At 39.1% G+C, this 22,766-nt stretch overlaps 1 protein-coding gene across 2 annotated transcripts in view; it reads left to right on the forward strand.

Annotated features, from left to right (window-relative positions):
* Positions 1 to 19,528: 19,528 nt before the first annotated feature.
* Positions 19,529 to 22,766, forward strand: part of ENPEP (glutamyl aminopeptidase) — a 32,366-nt gene continuing 29,128 nt past the window's right edge. The window contains exon 1 of one of the 2 annotated variants that reach the window (XM_072335951.1): positions 19,529 to 20,145. In XM_072335951.1, coding sequence (XP_072192052.1) covers positions 19,529 to 20,145 — 617 coding nt within the window. The remainder of the gene's footprint in view (positions 20,146 to 22,766) is intronic. The other variant, XM_072335952.1, reaches the window with a different exon arrangement.

The raw sequence follows: 22,766 nt of genomic DNA on the forward strand, positions 1-22,766 counted from the left end.
AGGAGTATATCCATATATTAATGACATATAAGAAATGCCAACTCTGCCTCTGACAGAATTCCTTTAGCCAGATGTATAATTTTTCTCATTAGCATACTGAGAAGGTATGTTTTTTCTGTTACAAATGCAAATGTAACATTTGTGTGGATCAGTAAATACTTTTCCACTGCAATGTACACAGACTTGACAGTTTGAATCTGACAGGAATTGCAGTGATAATTATGCAAATGCCATACAATACCAAAGGAAAACAGTTTCTTAAATATCCATGTTGCAATTATTATAGCAAGATACATAAGATTAGAAGTGTACTGACCATAAAATGTCTCTGACCAACCTATTCTTCATAAGTGGTAAGGAAAAACTCAGCACCTTCCTTTGTAATTGTGGCCACAATATTAATTACAAATCATTCTTATTAATCTGCCTCCAGATACACTGCTGCGGAGTCCATCCACAAGAACTCCCATGGCTCTGTACTGCCCTGCAGACCTCAGATTGCCAGGATACATCATTCTGCAACTATCACTGTACACCACACAGGGTTACTTGAGGCCATTCTTGCTGTCAGTCTGAAGTAAAACATGTTATCTATAACAAGAGCATTGTGGTGTTTCTGTGCCATTTAAAGCGCTCAGAAAAAAAAAATTTCATTGCATTTGTGTGGCTGCAGATTAAAAAGGCTGTCTTCAAGTGAATTTCCTATCTAACAGTCAATCCACCATAGACTGTAATGAACTCCACACCCTGAGCTTTAGAAATGTAACAGTCCTATTGTTGCAATAATAGACCCTTTAGAAACTGATCTCATGCGTGGTTGTCAGCTGCAGCTTGGTGCTGAGCACGGCATTCACTACCGTTTCCTCAGTTCCATTAGAAACTCAGTTTTTGGCTGCTCCTCAATGTTTAGAAGATCTGGCAAGTCACAACAGTGTTTGTTTCAACAGCGCCCTCTGGGAGTTCTTTATGTCTGGGATATCTACTGAAGATGTGGAAACTGAGAAACAGTTAATAATCCTTTTGAAGGTAAAGTGAACATTTTTTACTGAGGACTCTAGAAACACAAACAAGAATGTTTACTCATGATTTGTCCTCTGACCCTATCATGCCACTGTAATTGGGTTTCCAGCATTTTAGATCACTACTGACTGTAAGAGTTGTCACAGTGCCAGTCTATCGCTTCATGGAAAGCATCATACACTACACCATAAGTGGTGTGAAAGATGTATATTTGAGCTCTGCTTTAAGCTGTAAAAATCAGAGATAAGGATGAAAGCGGATTGACAAAGAAACTGACCCATGCCTCAATACTTCATGTAATCTTCCTGTTATCAAAACTGGCCTTCACCAAGGAAAACTGGATAAAGGTTGTCATGACAGAGCAATAATAAAATAAATAAATAAATAAATAATGTAGATGTGTCACGGGTTAACTGAAAATCGACCTGCACCCGTGACAGGAAGGCAGCTGGCCCACAGGGCCGCTGGCCCAAAAAGGAAAGGGAAAAAAGGGAAAGGAAAAAGAAAACAGCAGCAGCAATCTAAGGAGGCACACTCATTTACTAAATACTATATCAAAATACAGGATAACACAATATAATACAATATAATTGAAATTAAGACTAATGAATCAAGCAAAATAGGAGAGAGAGTGAGTCCCAAAACCGAGAGGCCTACTGTAAGCTCTAGGTGAAAACCGCTAGATTGCTCCCCCACGCTTTGAGGATTCAAGAGAGCGATTCCAGTCTGGGAGTGAGATTATATAGTGTCCTTGTCCCGTGAGTTATCCCTGACCGTGATGTCCTCTGGGATATGTAGTCTTCTTCTGTGAGCTGCACATTCGGTAAAATTATCCATACTTTACATGATGTTATGATGTGGAATACTGATAGCAAAATTACAAAACCATGACAAGATGGTATAATGTTCACTGCATTAATTCTGTTAATGATTATCTCCCTGCCAGTCGATGTCAGCAGCAAGTTACAGAACATGCACAGATTTCTCATCTTTATTCTGTTCTCATCTATTATTCTATTTATATTTCTTGGTCACTTCCTAAACCATCTTACAAGCAAGACTTTATGGTTATCTTTAAGTTTTGTAAGACTAACCTGCACTGGCAATAAAACTGATCTTTAATACAAAAGTATCTATGAGGGAGCAGAACATACTCTAAATCAGTAACTTCATAGCCTCATTTAAATCTATACTACATTTCTTTGAAGTATGAGACAATATGATAGAACTTTCTGGTAAAAGTTTGTACAAAATGAATATTTCCTGGGTTAGACACTACAGAAAAACTGATTCAACAATTAAGTTCATCTTACTTTGCATCATGCAGGAAATATCTTCTGGCAAGTTCAAAGTGAAAGTTTTCTTTCACCTTTTACAAAGAAGTGTGCTAGTCCACAGCAGTACTATTAATCAGCAATTTCCAGAAGGGAGTCTACAGCCTGTGTACCATCCTGGCATTCACTTCTACTCAGTTGGTTTCCTCCCCTTTGGACAGTAATCCCCTACAGCAAAGAGTCTGCCGTAGTCCCATGGGCAAACGGCACCCAGTGCTCATCACCTGTCCCAATCGCAAGTTTCCCATGCTGCAGCTGGAAATTATCATCCCATCATTGTTATATCCCACTCCAGCCAGAGAAAAGCTGAATGGAGAGGGACAATATCTGCCAGTTCTCTTTGCAAGACCAGACATAATATGGTGCTTCAAAAGTGAGGAAAGGAAGGTGCTGCAGCTACATGATCAACTGAAAAAATAATATAAAGAAAAAAAAATGTGAAAATAGGTATTGTAAATACCCAGGTATCTACTTGGGTACTTCCCATCTCAAAATCCAATACAGTGCAGTAACCTCACTTATTTGCTATCAAAAGGAGTATAGAATCATAGAATCACCAAGGTTTGCAAAAGACCTAGGTGATCATCCAGTCCAACCATCCACTGATCACCACTAGTTCTCACTAAAACACGTCCCTCAAAACAATGCCTAAATGTTCCCTGAACACCTCCAGGGTCAGTGACTCCACTATATCCCTGGGCAGCCCATTCCAGCATCTGACCACTCTTTCAGAAAAGTAGTATTTTCTAACAACCAGCCTCAGTCTCCCCAGGTGCAACTTGAGGCTATTGCCTCTAGACCTATAACTAGTTACAAGAGAGAAGAGGCCAAAGATACAATATCAAGTGATAGCCTGCCATATTGGCCTAATTACTGCTATTTAAGGAACTCATACAATAAAGAAAAAGATCACATTACTTGTATTAATAAAGGGAGGTACCTGCACAGTCTTTCAATGTGTGTTAGTCTGACAGACTTCTACGTAAACATTACATGTTGCTGAAATCCTGAAAAGCTGATGCTCTCTGCAATTTTTCAAACTCAAATGAGATCTGCAACTGAGCAGCTCATAACTGAGGCATTTTTCTGAGTTCACCTCTCCCTTTAGCCTCAAGACTGGATAATGCTTTCCCATCTGATTTTCCCAGTCACTTGTACTTTTCACAAGTTCAACAGTAAAGGAAATCAGTCAAATGTTAAGGTGTGTAGCATCAGTAGTCTAAACCTCGAGGTCACGAAGGTATTGTCATTCATTGGATAGAGATAGAACAATACTGTTTGAATACAGGTGTGCCCAATGGAGAGGTACCATAACAAATTTGTCACTGCAGTATCAAAGCAAAATAGCAGTCATGAAATTTATATGATTATGTAACTACTTTTCAGAAAACCTTAACTGATAACGTGCTCCCAGGCACCTTGGAGCAAACTTCAGCAATATTAGCATACCGGAACTGTTGCCTCTGGACAGCAAACAACAAATAAACATTTCTATTGCTTTTAACAACTTGTAGACTGGTGAAGGTCCCATTGATTCATAACATTAAATCATACCAGTTTCAGTGAAGAACCTACATCTCTTCTTTTGAATAGAAGTATTGGTTCTAACTTTTTCTCTCCTTGACAGTACTGCACTTCAACAGGAACTTCATGTTTATTGTTCTATGTTCTTGGCGTCCCAAATGATGCAACTTGTGACAGCTTCTGACCTGTTTTTATTGCAGTCACAAGATAAAAAATGCTCTTTGAAGACATCTTCAGGTGCCTTTTGCTCAGAGGTAATCTGCATTGTTAGATTTTATGGTATATGATGATTTTTGCAGTGCTGCTGTATCTTAGAAGAGTGGGAATTACTGTTAGGGATGATCATTTAAATAAAATAATTAAGTGAAAGTAAACATATGAAAGGTCAGAACAAAATATAGCAGGTAGAAGATGAGATCTTCTGCATACACTGTAAGGAAAGTAAAGTAGTTTGTCACCAGAAATAGAAGGCAGGATTCTCCTGATGCCAGCACTTTCAGAACATAAAATCCTACTCTTGCTGATATGTCAGAACCCCACTGTTCAAATTTATTTGCTCAGAAGATCTGGAACCAAGCCATAGCATCAGCACTTTACTTCCAATGCATCTCTGCCCATTCAGTAGGGATGGCACAGATGCTGAAGCATTTGCAAACTGAGCAAAACTAGGCTTGAATATTCCAGCTCATGAAATAATTCTGACAAGCAAGCAAAAACAAACAAACAAACAAACAAAAAAAGCAGGAAATAGGTGAGAATGAAAACCAGTAACTTTGATAGAAGGGGCTGCTACTATTAAGTAGTAGGTACATAATAAAGGCCAGGCTCACCTGCCATGTGAGCAAGCAAGTGAGGATGCGGAGGACAAGTCTTCTCTCCCTTGCTGCTTCTATCCCATTCAAGTAGCCCAGCACCGAACTCTAGGAAGAGACAGCCCTACAGATAAGATGGATATGAAGCAAGCACCTAATTAACATCTTTAAATCCACATTAAAAAAAGAAAAGAGAACTGTGGCCCCATTTCCTTTCCAGGAAAGATAGCTTCTTCCTTCACATCAAGAGCAAGCTACACCTGAATCCAAAATGAAAGCAAATGAAATAACTAGGGTTTGAAGAAAGAGCTATTTGGGAGTAACTATTTTGTAACTATTTTCTGGCCATGCACAATTTTGTAAGCCTTCTATTAGAGATGAAATAGGGAAGGAGAATTTCAATCTTAAATCTAGGATGTCTCCAAGCTGAAAAAATGTTTTCAGCAATGATTGCCTGAAATCAAACTCCAAGGCTATGCTCTTATAATTCATTTTATTGTACAATAAAACATTTTACTATTCTAATTCAGTCAGCAGAATCCTGGTGAACTGCAGGCCACCAGCAATAGGTGCTACATCTCATGAAGCTGCTGCAAATATTGTGGAAAGAAGTATTTGAAAGTCACATCTTTGTACCAATTTTACAAGTGCCTCAAAGAATGCTGACTCCTCCATTTTATGCTGTTAATGGGAGTGAGCTCTGGTTTGCTTCTTTGCCACACAAAGTGAAGGGGTTGGACAGAAATTAAATACTAATCCAGAAACTTTCTGGCCATGGAAATTGAAGTCTTGTATCATATCTTGAACCCAAATATGGTAATGACAGAAGAATATTATGGAAGCACTGGATTTGATTTTTAAGAGGTTACTGTATTCAGGTCTCTGGAATTTTTGATATTTGTTTAATAACAATCAGCATTCTCGCAGTAAGCTGATTATTTCTCTTTGCACTGAAGACTCCAGAATATGTGAAAAGTTGTATTAATGAAATGTGAAACTTCTATTAATCATCAGCATAATGGTAGAACAAATGATACATCTAGCAGCTTCACTAGTTCTTTAAATCAGTCTATGCCACGAGGTTTAATGTTGCTCCTAAATGAATCTTTCTTCATTCAATGATCTATTGCCTCCTTGAAAAAATATGCAGGCATTTCATCCCGTTTCTTCACTAAAGAACACAATCCTTTTCATTTTATGGTATGCTACACTGGAAATGCTAATAAAGTTAGTACTTCAACCATGGTCAGGGAGAAATGCTTCCAAACATCTCTCCTGTAAAAATTGTACCCTCCCATAGCTCTTAGAAGAAATATTACCATTGCATACTAGAAAACACCAAGAAAGACAAAACTAAAGCCTCAACCAGAAGCACTACAAAGGTATATTGTTGACCAGGTTTCAAAGACAGTCATAATGTGATGGAGTTGAGGAGGATGACTTCAGATCAGATGAGAGACTAATTGATTCAAGTGTAACTCCCGCAGATCTGGAAAAGTGGCTGCAACAAGAACAGTACCAGAGAAGTATGAACTGAAACATCAGTTATTTTAGAAAGCCCAGCACTGCTTTTGGATGGCACCAGAACTGATCTGGAAGATCAGTATAACTAAGCAACTAAGCATGCATATTGTCTTGCAAATGAATGCTGTGTATGTCAGCATTTTCACTTAAATTACACTAGTTCCTTTTCAGTTCCAGAGAAATAACTTAGATCTATTATGTACTAGCAAGGACATAGTTAAAGTTCTTCTGTAACAAAGTGTTAGGATCTGGTTTTAAGAACAACTATGTAGCAAAAAAAATAATAAAGTTCAGTGCATGAATGGACATTTCAGAGTGACTATGTGCCCCGGAAGTTTTAGCGATACTACTAATCTAACTTCAGAATGAGATGGCAGGGAAACATCATTCTGCTGTTTGTACAAGTAGAGGAAAATCCTACAGATGCTGTAAGTGCTGCCCTTTTAGCCTTATGGCTTCTTTTTAAGAAAAGTGATCAGCAAAGAACACACCCAAAGCACAGATTTTAACAGTCATGTTCTTGGTAATCTCCCAAGAAAGCTAGTGTTTTTAAACTTAAGAGTCTTGTTCATACAATTGTGCAGTTTTTCCCCTCAGCTCAAATTCACTTTTTAAAATCAGCCTCCAGTAATAAACAATCATACCAGTATTTTATGCTGGTAGTAAAGTCCGCCAACATGTAACAAGTCAGAACAATTTCTACATCATTTAAAAATGAACTGATGAGTTCTGAGCAAACAGCTAACCTCTTACTACCACAGCACAGGAAGAACCAGTTTCCATTTAGGCAACAGCCACAGCTACCTGTACTCTTGTGTCTAAAAATAAAGAAGCTGGACAGTGCCCTGACACCATCCTGTGATCAGGTATATTCACTCAGGTTCCCTCACTGCCACCTTCACACAGATGCAACAAAAACCCCATCTGTTTTGTACTTCTGAGAACTGGGGAGAACAGGAGTATTGAATCCAGATGTTCTTAGGGCAGTACGGGAGGAGCATGCCTACTCCAGGTCTTTCACTCCAGCCTGAGTGGCTGGGCAGCAGGGAAATGGATTATTCTCACATAGACGCTAGTGAGAGGGAAGTGAAACAACATTAAATCAGGAGGAAATAATTTCACTCTCCACACCTGTTCTTCATTTTTGTGAGTGAAATATCTGTTCCTGTTTATGAATGAGCAATGAAATTGCCACAGAGTGAGACAATGGAAGCCTGTAGTCCTGAGAACAGCAAACTTTTCTGAGATGGGTAGCGCAGGAAAGCTGAATGGGTTTCCACTTGCTGGAACTGCAAAGTAAATCAAAATCTGATTTAAAAATTAAAAAAAAAAAAAAAAAAAAAAAAAAAAAAAAAAAAACAAACCAAAACAAAAACAAAACAAAACAAAACAAAAAAAAAACCTCAAACCCCTATTTCCATTGCTTGTAGGTCGTTTAGATTAAGTTTGTTGAAATTCAATTACCAAAAGTATAGAAATAACCACAGAGCTTTGAGAGCCAGCATAAACACAGGCCTAGTCCTGCCTGCTCTTAGGCAGTGGGAGATGGACAGGATGTACTGTGCATGTAATGCAAGCATTGGTGACAGAAACCTGAAGTGTTACACATCTGTCATTGAGTTATAAGATAATGGAGATAATGAACAAGCCTCAATGACTATCTGTCCAGGGTAGATTTCTCCATACATGTATCAATCCCTGACAGCAGCTATACAGAAATCTCACTGGATCATGAGGCTGCATCTCAGAAAGCAGGCTTCTTTCATCACCACCTCCTTTGGCCACTTTCTTGCAGCCTGCTTTAATGCAGAGCGCTTAAGGCAGTTTCCTCTGCTTCCTGGTCATTGCCTGGCTTCACCCCTCACTTTCTGGGTGAGGCCAGTAAATCCCAGCAGATCAGGGGATTTGGAGTTGTATTTAAGAGACCAGTTTATCGTGTCCCCAGAGAGAAGGCAGCTTTAGTGATTTGCTGCATAAAAGCATTTTGATTCCCCTGTGACAGTAATTTCTGACACACCTAAAATTGCAAACATGTCTGGAATTCATCCAAGTAACTGATTTTTAGAATTTTCCCCTGGAAAAGGCATTGATGGGTAAGGGTCTTTACCAAGCACAGGAGAAGAACTCAAAAGTTTTGAGGAGATGTATTTTGCACTCAGAAACAGAAATGAATTGGATACAGAAGAAGCGATGGTCCACCCGAACAAGGCTAACTCATGGCTGGCTGTTGGGACGCTGTCCCACTTGACTACTCAAAGAGGCTGTGATTCAGAGCTGGACTCAGGACATTCACTGCACAGGAGAATCATTCTGATCCCCATTACCTGGAGGTCTGCCCTGGGCTAGGCTACAGAATGAGCACCACACTTATAGTCAGATATAAAGCGCCAGCAGGCCATAGAAAGAATTTACTGGGACATTAGTGCTTGTCACGTGCATTACCTGAAGCAACATAAAAGTTTTCCTTTCTGCAGTACTTCTCCAGTGTATTGCAGGAGACAAAGTCTTGACTGCTGCTGCACTTCAGGGAAGGGCTGACATGATGTGAGCACAGACACCCAGCTCAGTGTGGAAATAGCAATAATCCTAGTGATCAGACAAGAATAACCAGAACTCATCTCTTTATTAAGATGAGGCTGTATTTCTCTCTGCAAGTACAGATATAGAACAGATAAATTATAACTCTTTAGTAGTCTCCAGGAGCCCAGAGGTGTAGCACATACCACATATAAGCCTTCAGTAAAACCTTGCAAAGCAGGTACTGAAAATGTACTACTTAATTTTTAAAAATCCTGGTTTTCTTCACAAAATTATTAAGTCTAAATGTTTAGCTTTTTTTCCCCCAAAGACTCAGAGCTAAATTAAGTGCTTAAGTTCACAAGCAAGCGCTCAAAAAACTGGGCCACTTGCTGAAATGCTCCACATGAGTCCGAGAGTCTCAGCTGAGTGTATGCCAAAACATTGCCACAGAACAATAGGGAACAGCCTGTGCAGCATGTTAAACTGTAGCAAGTCTGCCGGAAAGCAAGACTATGAACACCACATTCTCTCCAGCACTAAATGTACAGTTATTCCTTGAAGGAAAACAATCCTCCATCTCAGTAAAGCAGAAAAAGCTACTTCTATTGCTGTATCAAGAATATTTTGGTTTTCACTTGGTATTGTTAAAACAACACTATTGAAATGTTCCACATAGCAATCTAGACAAAAGAAGCCCAGAATATCAGCAGTTTGGGTTATTGGTCCTGGTCCAGAATTGTGGCCAACTAGAATAAGCAGGAAGGTCTGGTGGATAGAAATAGGTTTTGACATCTTTGTGTTGACAAGCAGCTACAGTGACAATACTGAATTGAGACTCTCTGATTTGTGATCATCTTTTACACCTTCTTCATTTTCTTCCTCTCCTGCTGGCCATATCTGAATACTTGAACATCTGTGTCAATAACAGATACATTACAGACCTAATTAGATAGAAGGAGGCTGCATAGCTTTCGGAAAATACGTACTGAAGCTCCAACTGTAGTGAGGTGACTCAGACTTCAGAACTTGTGCAGAGATGCCCTTCTATCATAGTTAATTTGATATATAATTTTTATATAAACTTAAAAGAAGGGAATTAAACAGATTGAACGTTATGTTATTGCTTTATTCATATATTTAATACACAATTGTTTTCTTGAAAAAATTAGGTATGATCACTGTAAAACTATGCCAAGCAACTTGTCCTTTGATTTTTTTGATCTTGAGTCTGGCTCAGCAGAACTAAAGAATGCTTTTGATTGCACCATAGATATGAGTTCTGATAATTCAACTGGATATTGCTCTGAGAGTTCAGTAAGTGCTCTTCTCAGATAAGCAGATATTTCAATAGAATTATTTTAACTTCTTTAAAAGCTTCATTTGAAGGCTTCTGTCATCATGAGATGCTCACCAACGCAATAGGAGACTGCCATGAAATAAAGAATCACATACTACATGAACTAATAAACAAACAACCGAGAAAAATAGTACATATCTACCTGCCTATACAGCTATGCTGGCATAACTGTTCTATCACATCAAAGCATTCTCCCTTCTCATTTGTTAGTGCCCTACTTTTTTGTCATGTCTAATACCAACAAATGTTCTCTCTGGGTAAGGAGTTAATTTCTACCCTAAAACCATTAGGCTGCTTTTGAATGCAAGCATATAAATAGACAAATATTCTGTAGGAAGAAATGTCAATCATCTTGTGTCTAAATCTTCCCCTCAGACTTGGCAATAAACAGAAGCCTGAAATTCCTTGCTTCACTTCTTGGTCCCTCTGAAAATGATGGAAACATTATTGACTTCAGAATTAAGCTGAAAACAGTGCATATGAATATTACTACTATGTGTTCCTAAAAGACATAGTTTCTAAAGGACATAGGCTGAGAAGTTGTCTTTAATTTCCATTTTCTTCTATCATATTTGTTGATATTTTTGTGGCTTCTGCTGTCAGAATTTCTAGGAAAGGAAAATTCCTTCTAGAGGTAAAACAAACAAACAAACAAACAAAAAACCACAAAATCCACACCCTGAAGTTTGAGGGGAAGAGTGAATTAAAATGAGAAAGGAAAGAAAGGCTGTGCAGGAAATACTTGGCTGTACAACAATAGGCCATCCTATAAAACACCAATACTTCAACTCCTCCAGGAAAAGTGGAGACAGCAATCTTATAAATTTAAAATTGAATGGGTACATAAACCCTAAACTCCCCCAAGCTCTGATTATCAGCTCTGATTATCAGTGGAGAAGATTCTGGACAACAGATTAAAATCTTGAACTGGATTCAAATAGAAAAAGACACTATTTGGTTATTTCCACATCTAAGCCTCTATATTCAACACCAAACAGAGCCAAAAAGTATGCCGATCCTTAACTGGTTTTAGAAGACAGAGTATTTTGATTATCTGTGAGATACGGGATTCCAGGATTTCATTGCTTTTGCTATTTTTTTTTTTTCTGTGCAATCTTTACCAAGTACTTAATTTTTGCCTGCCTGTTATTTTATGCTCTTGGCAAGCTATACTGCTGCATGCAAGCCCAAATGTTATATGTCTGAAGAATAAAGCTGTCTTTATCCTTGTGTAGAAACTAATACTACTTTGGATGCTGTTGCTTATAGTAAAAGGATCAATTCAGATGTGAGGAATTAATTGTTGGACAATGAAATTGTACTCCCAGGTTAGCCCGGGTTTGATAAAATAGAACTATTTTAGAACGTTTCTGTGTGAAAAAGTCTGGCTAGTCATTGCTGTGAAGGCCACAACTCTCAAATAATACAAAGATAAAAATAAGTATTACTCATGTCTAATCCCTCCTCCTAACACGACACCCCCTTTCAGGCAAGCTTTATAACTAGCCCTTTAGTGCATGTACTTCATCATCCCTCACCAGTTTGTGAAGCTGAGTAATTTTGGAACTTCTTTGGGAATCAGTCAGTCTGCTCTAATACTAGTTTTGAAGCCATCTGCTATTCTAAGATTGGGCTGAGGAATTAATGCCCACAGCTTCAGGTTCTCAGCCTCTGGAATGTTTTGACTTCAGAGAAGGATGGAATTACAAAGTTTTAGAGATCAAAATACTACATAATGATATGACTAGGTATGTCATATATGTCATATGTATGTCATATACCCACATAAACCTTTTACTTTAATATATCTTCTTACTCTGGTACAATGTCTTTGGGCTCTTCTGAGCCAACCTTTTTTTTTTTTTTTTGGAATTCCCACCTCTGCTTTGTAACATCCATTTCCTCTAAAGATCCCACCTTTGCTCCTTGACCTGTAATTTACAAACAGAGTTTGCAGCTTCCAGAAAGTCAAGCACTTCACAAGCTCACAAGGAGCTTAATTTTCACAACCCCCAGAAGACAAATATATATTGATGTTGGTGATTCTGTTATTTCACTGCATGTACAGATTGTATGCATCCCATCTATACAAGTGACAGCAACGAGTGACAATCTTTATGATGGACTCTACATAGTTCTGCATGCCATGATCATCCAGAATAAAATGAGGTGGATGATCAGGTAGAAGTCTAATTTAATACAGAGAAACTCATTTAACTGAAGAGATTTAAGTCTTTTAGAGAAAAAGGTTTCCTACATAAATATTCTCTACCTGCTCTTATATTTACTTCAAACAAACTTCAGTGATTAACACCTTGCTTTTTACCATTGCACTCTTCTCCCCATCATTTTAGGGTGCTCCCAGTATTCCGCCCATGTGACATTAGGGGTGGATCTCTATCTCATGCTCTACTCAACCTCGATAGTAGCAGGGAGGCGAGGACTGATGAAAATTAAGCTAGTTCTTGAGAGAAAGATTCTATGCAGAGCAAAATAGATTGAGTAAACGTGAATGAAACTCCAAAGATACAGCTTTTTCTATTTCCATTTTTCAGACAAATAGATATATTTCAAGGGGAGGAAGGGAAGATAAATATATATTTAATTTTTGACTTTCTTTCATCTTCTAATCTCAATTCTTTTTCTAATACCTTAATATAACTACAATCCTGTTTACAAAGGAGAAAAAGGATTATTATTTTTTAATATGATAGCCAAAAGAAAGTTCATGCCATTGCAATTGTTTTCTTTTATCAGTTTCATTGCCCCAGCCAAGAAAATGCAACCAAGGACAAATGCAGATGTAACAGGCTTGCAAGTAACTGAAGTACACACAGAGAGAGAGAATTCCTCTGACATTATATCTCCAACTGATTAAAAATTTTAACAGTTCCTTTCTCTACCATGAATTTGATTCCTTTTACAACATTCCTTTTGTAACAGAAATCAAACCAGCAATTTTTCTATGACATGGAATAATTTCTGATGCTCTTCAGCTGCAAAGGACCACATGAATCTATGTAGCAGAAGAGATCGGACCTTATCAGTTCACTGTTATGTGTAAAATGGCTTGCATGAGAGCCTTCCGGAACAGCAGGTGTGACCCCTCACTATGAATGCCACAGGTGTGATGCAAAATTACTAGGAAAGATTTTCTTCTAATCTACATCAAACCCACTGCCTTTGAAAGTTGTGTAAGTCTCCCACATGCTATGGAATAGTCAAATTATCTTAATCTAAGCCATCTACTATTTTTACAGTTATCGTATCCTATTGTTCTTTTAGCAGACTTTCAAGCACTTTCATACTGACTTTGAGATAATTGTTCCCAGTGCACCACCAAACTATTAAGAGCACGATTCTGTGTTTTAATCTCTTCTAGTGATTAGAAGAATAGTACATCCTTCTACTCTGTCATGCCAGTTAGCTAAATGCTTTTTTTAAGATCCCCTCCAAACTAAGACATCCTATGATTTCTTTCATTTCCATGTGTGTGTTTTTTGTTTGTTTTTTTTTTTTCAGTAAACTGAGAAACCATTAATTTCCTGTATGCTAAAACACATCACCAGCTGATAATACATTTACCACAGTAGATTCCATCACATGCTCAGTGAAGCTAGCCTATTACTTGGGTTTAGAACTATCATTGCATGCTGAACAGACATCCTTACAGATCTGGTTAAAACTTTTCTACTTATTTGGCCTCCAAACTCCCACTGCTTCTAGAAGAGGGAGCCATACAAAGGAGCCTGTCCTAATGGTTAACAGTTACAAGCTGTGGCCAGTCAAGGTAGGAAGGGAATTTATATTTCTGCTCCATTAAAAGTCCTTTTCTACTTATGCTCTGCTATCTAGACATACAAACAGATCGATATAGCTGTGCTAGATGACACAGCAATGTTCAAGGGCAGAGGTGGCATCTCAGGGAACTGCAACTCCTACGATATAGATTACAAGTATTGCCCTGATCTGCACGTGGAGGGAGAAAGTCTAAGGTATCACCTTCACTCACTCACAAAGAAAGGAAAGGAAGTAAGTTCCTAATGCTAGGTGGATAAAATGACTGCACAAGTTCATCTGGGAATTTCCTACTGAAATTTTCACATTTTCATGTGGGCCTACCAGTCTCCCAACATATTCTACCAGCTACAGAAACACTGAAACTGCCTGTTTCTTTTCTCTCTCTCTCTCTCTCTCTCTCTCTCTCTTTTTTTTTTTTTTTAATTAGGAATTTGTTAAACAGGATGTATTAAATGGCAGGAAAATGCTCTATTGAGACAGGTTGAGAAAAAGGTCCATATAGGCTTATTTGTATTTTATTGGTACAGTAGAACTCACCACAAGGTCCATTTTTAAAAGGGGAACTTCACACTGGAAGCTAGCCTTTCAAGTGCAAAGCCATAATCTGTAACTCATTTAATAGCCAGTGCCGATAAGAAATACAGTTGTAAAAGGTAACTGTAATAAAACGCAATGGAACAAATAAGGAGTATTCACATTTATCAGAATCCCATGTTATGTTGTGGCTTTGTATTAGAGATTAATGATTTGAATGAAAGAACCCAAGCAAGCTCACCTTGGCAGCAAGGCAGTAGATGATAAAATAATACTTCAGAGCAAAGCAAATTAAGAGTCTCAGCTGCTCTCTGAACACAAAGAGTATAGGATGATGTTCATGGTTCAGGACACAGAAAACAAATCCAGGAATCTGAAACAGAAAAGAGGGGAGGAAAAAATGTAACTCACAGTACTTCCTTGTGAAAGGGCATCCAGATAAATCCTTTCAGCCTTGATACAAGTGAGAAGTAACACATCCATCACCAGCCTGCTAGGGGAAGCCAGCAGAAGGGATGGTGAGACTGAAAGCGTTATATGCAGAGCTTGTCAGACTGCAGCAGGGGGTAACACTGTCCTTCTGAGGCTCCACAGCTGTCAATATGGCACAACCAAGTCCAGCTGTCAAAGATTTTACCGGGGGAAACAGCTGTAACTAAAGAAAACCCAAATGTACCTCTCAAACCAGCTTGAAACATTTGTATTTCCACACAACACAAACCCGAGAGTTAAGAACTGTCAACAGAAAGACTGAGTGAAGCAAGGATCATTCTGAGCCAGAAGTCGCTAAGACCAGAGTACTTTCTGGGGGATTCATAATTGCTAGATGATATTCAGAGCTGAATATGGAGACAAGATCAATCATTACAGGCATAGGAAAATATAGCACAAGGGAATTACTTCTGGTACAATTCACTTGTGACCTGATGGAACATCGCAGTTTCACATTTCTCATGTTTAAAATGTTTCTGGGGGTAGAAAGCCACAGGGGAGAAGTTTACAAGTGCAGTTCTGCCAGAAAGCAGTCACTGAAGGAGATTGCTTCGTGCTTTCTTTTTTTCTGCAACCATGGATTTAATGAAGAGTGTTGGTTTAATGTAAAGAGAGCCAAATTGCTCCTGATGGAGGCAGAGGGGCTCCATTTATTACAGCAACCCATAATTTCATAGCTGGGGTAGCTCAGGGACAGGCAGGAAACCAGAGGTCCTTTGATTCTGCTGCCCTCGTATTGTCTTAATGTCTCTGGATGCAGGGAGCCAAGACATCCTTGGCATGGTCCCAATAAGTACTTTGTGTAATTCCAAGGATGGATTTGGCTTGGGAGAGTTTCATTTGTTGTGATTTGTTGTAGAATTTGATTTTTATTATTATTTTAAATATACTTTGTTTATTTCCATGTCTTTGACACGTTCCAGAGCAGCTCTTTGCTCATTGTTGGTTTCAGTCAAGGATTTCCTGGGTCTATGTCATTTCTCCCTGAAAGCTTTCAGAAGGCCCATGCTAGTGCTGCTCTTGGCTGTCACCTGCAGAAATCTTATTCCATTTTCTAGTCTTACAATTGGAAATGCTCTTGGAAAAGAGAAGCTTACCATTTGGGGGATAAAATTTAGGATGCAATTACATTCTTGGCAGTTGTCTGAAAAGATGTTTGGATGTTGCTCCTATAGGCATGTACATGTCCCCACCAGCAATGTCAAGACAGAGTAGGGTGACCTTATAATCCTCTTTTTCGGGTAGCCAAAGGGGCTGGGATAAACTTGTGCAGTAATTCCAGTTCAGATGGAGAACTAAATCCTAACTCAAGGTGAAATTGCTTCAATTAAAAATCACAGGATCACAAATAAATAAATAAATAAATAAAAATAAAAAATCAACATGAAATAAATAATACTAGGCATTAGTATCTAGGTGACTGATAACATTGTTTTAAAGCCTTTCTAGTTGTCTAGAAATTAAACTAAACCAATTTGTAGACCCCAGCCTTAACCAGCACTTGCTAGTTTTGAAATAGACATGCTAGTGGTTTATGCAGAAGTGGCTTGGGGTGATCTTTCTTGTCACTTTCCGTATTTATCATCTTAGATAAGTAAAAATATCTTAAGCTTTTTGATGAGGGGCCATGGTGCTCGTCTGCATGATATACTCTCTGGAGAGGCTCCTTGTCCCCATCTAGATAGGGTAAGCCAAGCCTGGAGCACTGGCACTTCCTTTGGGCACTCTGTCCTTTATTGCTGCTGTGGAACTGACACTGGCACTTCCTTTGGGCACTCTGTCCCTTATTGCTGCTGTGGAACTGACAGTTCAAGCCTCATTCATCCTTGGAAATGTGTATTGGGTTATTGCTACCTGGATTTCTTGGCATCTACACAGCTTCTTAGCACAGCTGCTTGCTGTTTCTTCTCTCACTCTGCACCTTACTGTCAGCTAAGAACAAAGCATATTTCCAACCCAGGAGGGATCAGCCCACACTTAAACTACCACTATCAGAAATGCATTACGCTTGGTTTTGGCTGCAACCAGGTTTGAATCTCAGTTTTTATAAAGAGATCAATACTGAGTGTGCGTATAACTGCTATTGCTCTCAGTTGGCAAAAGACACCAATAATCTCTGCTACTTGTTGAGCCAATACATTTGTCACTCCTCATTAGCTTGTAATAGCTTTTACTGCTACTGGGTTTTTTTAAGGCTTAGGATGGAAAATACATATATTTTTGCTACTTAGGAACAACTCATCCAGATATGTTTCCCAGCGCTTCCCTGAGGGATGTAATTTTTAACAGAGAAGAAAACTGCAAGACTCTTCATAATTAAAATAAATAACTTGTTCTGCAACCCGTAGGCTTAGACAGCGTTTTTAATCTTCAGATTAAAAATGTAACAGAAAATCTCTTGACTATGGAGGAGGAAAATCAGACTGATGTAAAAAGTATGCTTGAAATCAAGACACATTTAATATCTCATCATTTACGGTCTGTTTTGGCTTAAGATGTCTTATTTAAAATCTATTCTCGTTCTGTTTCCATGTCATCTTCAATCAGAACAAAACAAAGGCAGAAATTGTTTTAAATGTTAAGATCATGATCTTCAGTGCTGGATTTGTTGCAAGAAGTTAAATTCTTACCCAATCCATTAAAGGGCATTGGTTTCCCTTGTCATATCTAGTTTTGATCATGAGAAAGAAATGGGAAACAATAAAACCAGACATAATAAGAAACAGATTTTCAGCTTTCCACTTTTTTATTTTATTTTATTTTTATTTTCATTTTCTTTTATTGGTTTTTCACTTTTGAAAATATCTGAGTAAGAGTTAACTTGCTGGTCGAGATAAATAAGCAAATAATTAATTAATTAAATAAATAAAATAAAGAGCTTTTCTCAATTCCTGATGGAAAACTTTGCCTTTAAAACAAGAAGCTATATAAATAGTAGTGTGCTATAAGAGTGCTGATGTGGATTGGGTGGCTAAAGTTCCTGGTGGTGGCTGGCAATATTTCAAAGGGAGACTTACAAAGCTTGAGAGTAGATTCATTTCTAAAAAAACTATAGACTTTCTAGCCTGGAAAAGCTCCTTTCCTGAGCTAGTTTGTCTCACTGGGAATGTGTGTTGTGCATTCACTGAGTCTGGGTCCTGAATCTCCCTGTGTAGGTGAAAACTTATCCATCTAGGAAGGATGGAGGCAAGGAAGGACAGAAGGAAAGAAGGAGGGAAGGAGGGAGAGAAGGAAGGAAGAAGGAAAGGAGGGAAGGAAGGAAGGAAGCAGGGAAGGAGGGAAGGAAAAGAAAGAGAAACAAAAAAGACTCTAAGAAGTCAGAGAATTGTAACTGATATGAAGAGCAATGTTATCTGTCCCTTTACAAACTAGAACAGGAGGCATGAAGCCAAACAGATGCGCCTGGTTTAAAATCTTCTGAAATGGGTTCTGTAAGTGGAGAAAAGGGTTAAGAAGACTGAAGTTTCTGTTCTCCTTTGTTCTCCTCCGGTCCAGTGTCAAACAAGGTCAAGAGTATTGCCTACACAATTTGGTGTTGCATTAGCAACACCTTGCTTGCAGGCTTAGCAAGGCATTCCTTATAACGTGGTTTTTCAGGCAGAACTGGGCTCTATCCAATTAGTTTGTTTCAACAAAGCACTATGATATGAAGGCATGCAGTAAATGCTGAATTAGATCTTCAGTGAATAAATCACACAACTACAAATTTAAAGGTGTCCCACTCAGCAAGGGACAGGCAGCACCACAATTGCACTGACCAGCCACGTTCCAGGCTGCCTGAGTACGTGCATAGCTATGAGCAGTCTGGAAAAGTGGACACATGAGACAAGGAGAAGAATTGCATATATTTTAAACTTTAAAGTTGGTGATCAAGATTTACCATCCCACTGTGCATTCTTCTGCCCACGACTGCCTCAAATTACTCAGCAAAGATAAATGAGCCTAGAAAGAGGGGAAATGGTTGGAACTACCTTGAAAGACATATGTGATTTTGCTGGATTTTTGAGAACTTGAAGATGTCATTTCACAAACTATTAGGGGGAAGTTCAAGGAAATCTTTGCTAGTAAAGGAAAAAGGAAGAAAAAGGACCTAATCTCAAAACCCAAACAAGACACTGTTCAGAGAAAAAAAAAAAAAAAAAAAAAAAAAAGAGGTAGTGGCAAAGGTTGAGACTTTGGAGCAGTTACACCTCTATCTGTGAACTCCTTAGGAAAGCTGCTGACAGAGCTTTGGCATCTGATCATCTCCTAACTGCTGATTAACATAGCACTGTTTTATATTTAACTCAGGCCAGAGCAGGAGGGGCTGGGGGTGGGGTTGAGTTGCTTAAAAGGGGAGCGCAGCAGGAACAATGTTCTTCTGTGTTGGTTCCCTCGGTCTCTCTGCCCAGCTGCACGCCTTTTGATGATTCATGTTTCCTCTAAATGCATGTTATCTTTAATTAATTGAGTGCCTTGTGTAAAGCAAGGTGGGAGAGACAGAGAACAGCTACAGCTACACAATTAATGTGCAAATCAAGTCTGCTGAGTTTACTGAAAGTTAGTGCTGAAGTGACTTATAAGCTTTACATGGTTCATGTTTTGCTCTGAGAACAGACCTAGGAGCTGAGATGGAAGACATGGATTTTGAGGATAAGAAGTCCAAGAAGTACTGCATCAAGACAAAGCATGTGGCTATCATCTGTGGCGTTGTTGCTGTTGTAGGTCTTGCTGTGGGTCTTGGTGTGGGACTGAGTAAACCCCAGCCATCTCCAGAGTCCGCAGACCAGCCGGATCAGCCAACAACTTCTCCTCCCACAGTGGATGCAGGTCCCTGTCCTGCTAAAAGTGATGACTCTGGAGACTGGAGAAATTTCAGGCTACCCACCTATGTGAAGCCTATCCACTATGACCTGGAAGTGAAGCCTGAGATGGAGACAGATATTTACACTGGGACAGTCAATATTTCTATTGCCTTGGGACAATCTACCAGCCACCTGTGGCTCCATCTGAGGGAGACCAAGATTACAGAAATGCCTACGCTCAGGAAATCCTCAGGACAGCAAATTGCTCTGACTGACTGTTTTGAGTATGAGGCACAAGAGTACATAGTGATGAAGGCAGAAGCAGAACTTACTGTCACCGATGAAAGTGATCCATATATACTCACCCTGAAGTTTCAAGGCTGGCTGAATGGTTCCCTGGTTGGCTTTTATAGGACCACCTACACTGAGAACGGAGAGACTAAGTAAAACAGATTTTATTTTATTTATTAAACTTTATTCTCTATTCCTGCTTTCTAAGATCTGTTCTTTTCCTGTGTCAGCTTTGCAAACTTGTCTCTCACCAACTTGCTGACATTTCTGAGCTGTTCTTTCTCATTCCCCTAAGGAAGATGTTGTATTTAAAACCTTTTGGCTGTTGACAAGAGTGGGCAAGAATGCTGAGGGCTTTATTTATTATTTTGAAAATCTTTTTCAAACTCTACTAGTCCCAGGTTGTGCTTGAGCTTTGCAGAAGGCTCCTTCAGAGATACAGAGACACTGAGGCCTGTTTTTTTATCTCTGTAGTCCAATAAAGAGAATATGGCTCTCACCACTCTCTCCTGTCACTCCCCAACGTAATAGTTTTGGTGTGAAACACACTTATGATAATTTTCCTGATATTGTGCTTCCTTGATGTTGCAAGCCTGAGGAATGCATGAATTCTGTCACTCCTGCAGCTGGTTTAAATTATGAGTAAGGGAGATCCAAACTATGAAGATTATCCTTGACTTGGAGTTTCTGTGCTCCTTTTTTTTGTTTGTTTGTTTTGTTTTGTTTTAACATATCAATAGTTACTGAACAGTTAGGCTCATTTAACCTCATTTCACTTCCCAGATTTGTACTGCTTCAGAGGGAGCCTGAAAAAGCCATTGTACATGCTGAGGCAGTCCTTCTCAGTTAGTATACAGAGAGGATACAATGCCATCCATTTTACAATATTTGCATTTCTGATGTGATTTATTCCAGCCTTTACATTTAGAAGATAAACTTGGCTGGAGTCTCCTAGTGCCCTGTAGCAAGCCAAACCTTGGTCTGTTTTCCAGACACTTGTTTGCCCTCCTGGGACAATGGTGTCATGTGTGAGAGTTGCATCAGTTCCATACAGCCTCTGGCAGGCAATGCTGGAAGCAGCAGCAGTGATAGGCACCAGCAGCAGCAAATCCAAGGGGCAGAGGAAAAAGCAAGCACCCATTTTTCATATGTAAACATGGTTATCAGATCTGGGAAGTAACCACGTGGAGAACAGCATGAAACCCTACCAATTTTTCTCTTTCTCCTCCAACTAATACCTCAGTGTTGTTCTGATTCAAAGGTGTCTTGATTTTATACAGTGAGTAACTAACACCTTCACAGCAGTTTTAGAGTGTAACCTATTAGAATTTTTATAAATTAGGGTATGCTTCTTCCATCTTGTTGGTGAAGGAAACCTCGATACTAGGTGAATTATCCCATGTTTGTCACAACAACAGAACAGCAGGACCAGAACACAGGTCTCCTGAATCACAGTGCAGGAGAAGCAATTGCCATTCCTCAGACAGTGTAGAAAGACAAGGACCAAGCATCTAAGGATAGGAAGAAAGGAGAATTTAATAGTCTAAAAAAATCTTACAGTGTGAGTGTACTTCATTGAGTTCCTAGTCCTTGACCTTAGCAAGCAGTCTGAAAGTACTCAAGACAAAGTGAAGGTGAGTTTGTTTCTTAGGCTTGAGAAGGGCTCTAATAAGAATGAGTGAATGATGATTTCTGAGATGCTTTCAACATGGTTTAGGTAGACTGTCTGTGGGGCAGAAGAGACAATGTACATCATAGTGGTAATACAGCACTGAAATGAAAGCAACCACCAGCTGTATTTCAAGCTTCTGCTATTTGGCACGAGGGTTAGACTTGAAGATCTTAGAAGTGTCCTCCTGTCTAAATGATTCTATGATTCCGTGACAGTTTAAGGAAGGTCGGTGAGGAAAATGTTTTCTCACATATTAAAAATGTGTTTTGCCTTGACTTTCTACTCAAAACCAGTGCTGGTTTTAGCATTAAATTTTTCTTGACATTTGCCTGAGGCAGATATTACCCTTGCAAAATTTCAACCCAAATGGGGACAGATCAGATCAGGTAATAGCAAATGTCAAGGAAGTCTACTAATATTGGATGCAAGAGAGAAGGTAGCTGAGGTAAAAATGAGAGCCCATTTGTACTTGACCTATGCCCCCAGCCCTTCTGGGTAGTATTAGAAGCAGTGGGACCTTTTGAGAAAATTAATGGCCCCGGAAGTCAGCTTCCAGGATAGAGCTATCTATTTGTAAGGGCAAAGGTTTCCCAAAGAATTGCTGTAATGCCTTTTGTTTACAAAGTGGGCAGAAGTCCAGATTCTTCTGTTGCTTAGGTTCAAATCTCCCACCATGTTTCGTGAAAAACATGTAGATCTGTGATGATACCTGCAAGTCCAGGAACCTTGGGAGGCTTAGAGAGAAGAGCACCTTGTTCACCAATTCTGTGTAGAGACATTGTACTGCCCCCATTAGGACAGGGATATTTTTGGATATACTCAGAAGTGGATTTGCAGATACCTTGGGAACACAGCTGCTTAAATTGATGTGGAAAAGCAGGTAGGTAACAGGAAAGCAGAAACCTTGAGAATGAAGGTTTTAGGCATAGACCTGCCTAGATTCTCCTGAGGGTACCTGAATCCAGCTGTAAGCACTGAAGTCTTCTCCTAAAGCTACTCCTCTGTCTCTGGGCACTTCATTCCCCATTGATGAAAGGGGAATAACAGTCTTGCCCGATTATAAATAATGCAGTGAGTATGAATATATCACAGTTGTGTTGT

This window comes from Excalfactoria chinensis, chromosome 4, assembly GCF_039878825.1.
Source record: "Excalfactoria chinensis isolate bCotChi1 chromosome 4, bCotChi1.hap2, whole genome shotgun sequence".
NCBI lineage: Eukaryota > Metazoa > Chordata > Aves > Galliformes > Phasianidae > Excalfactoria > Excalfactoria chinensis.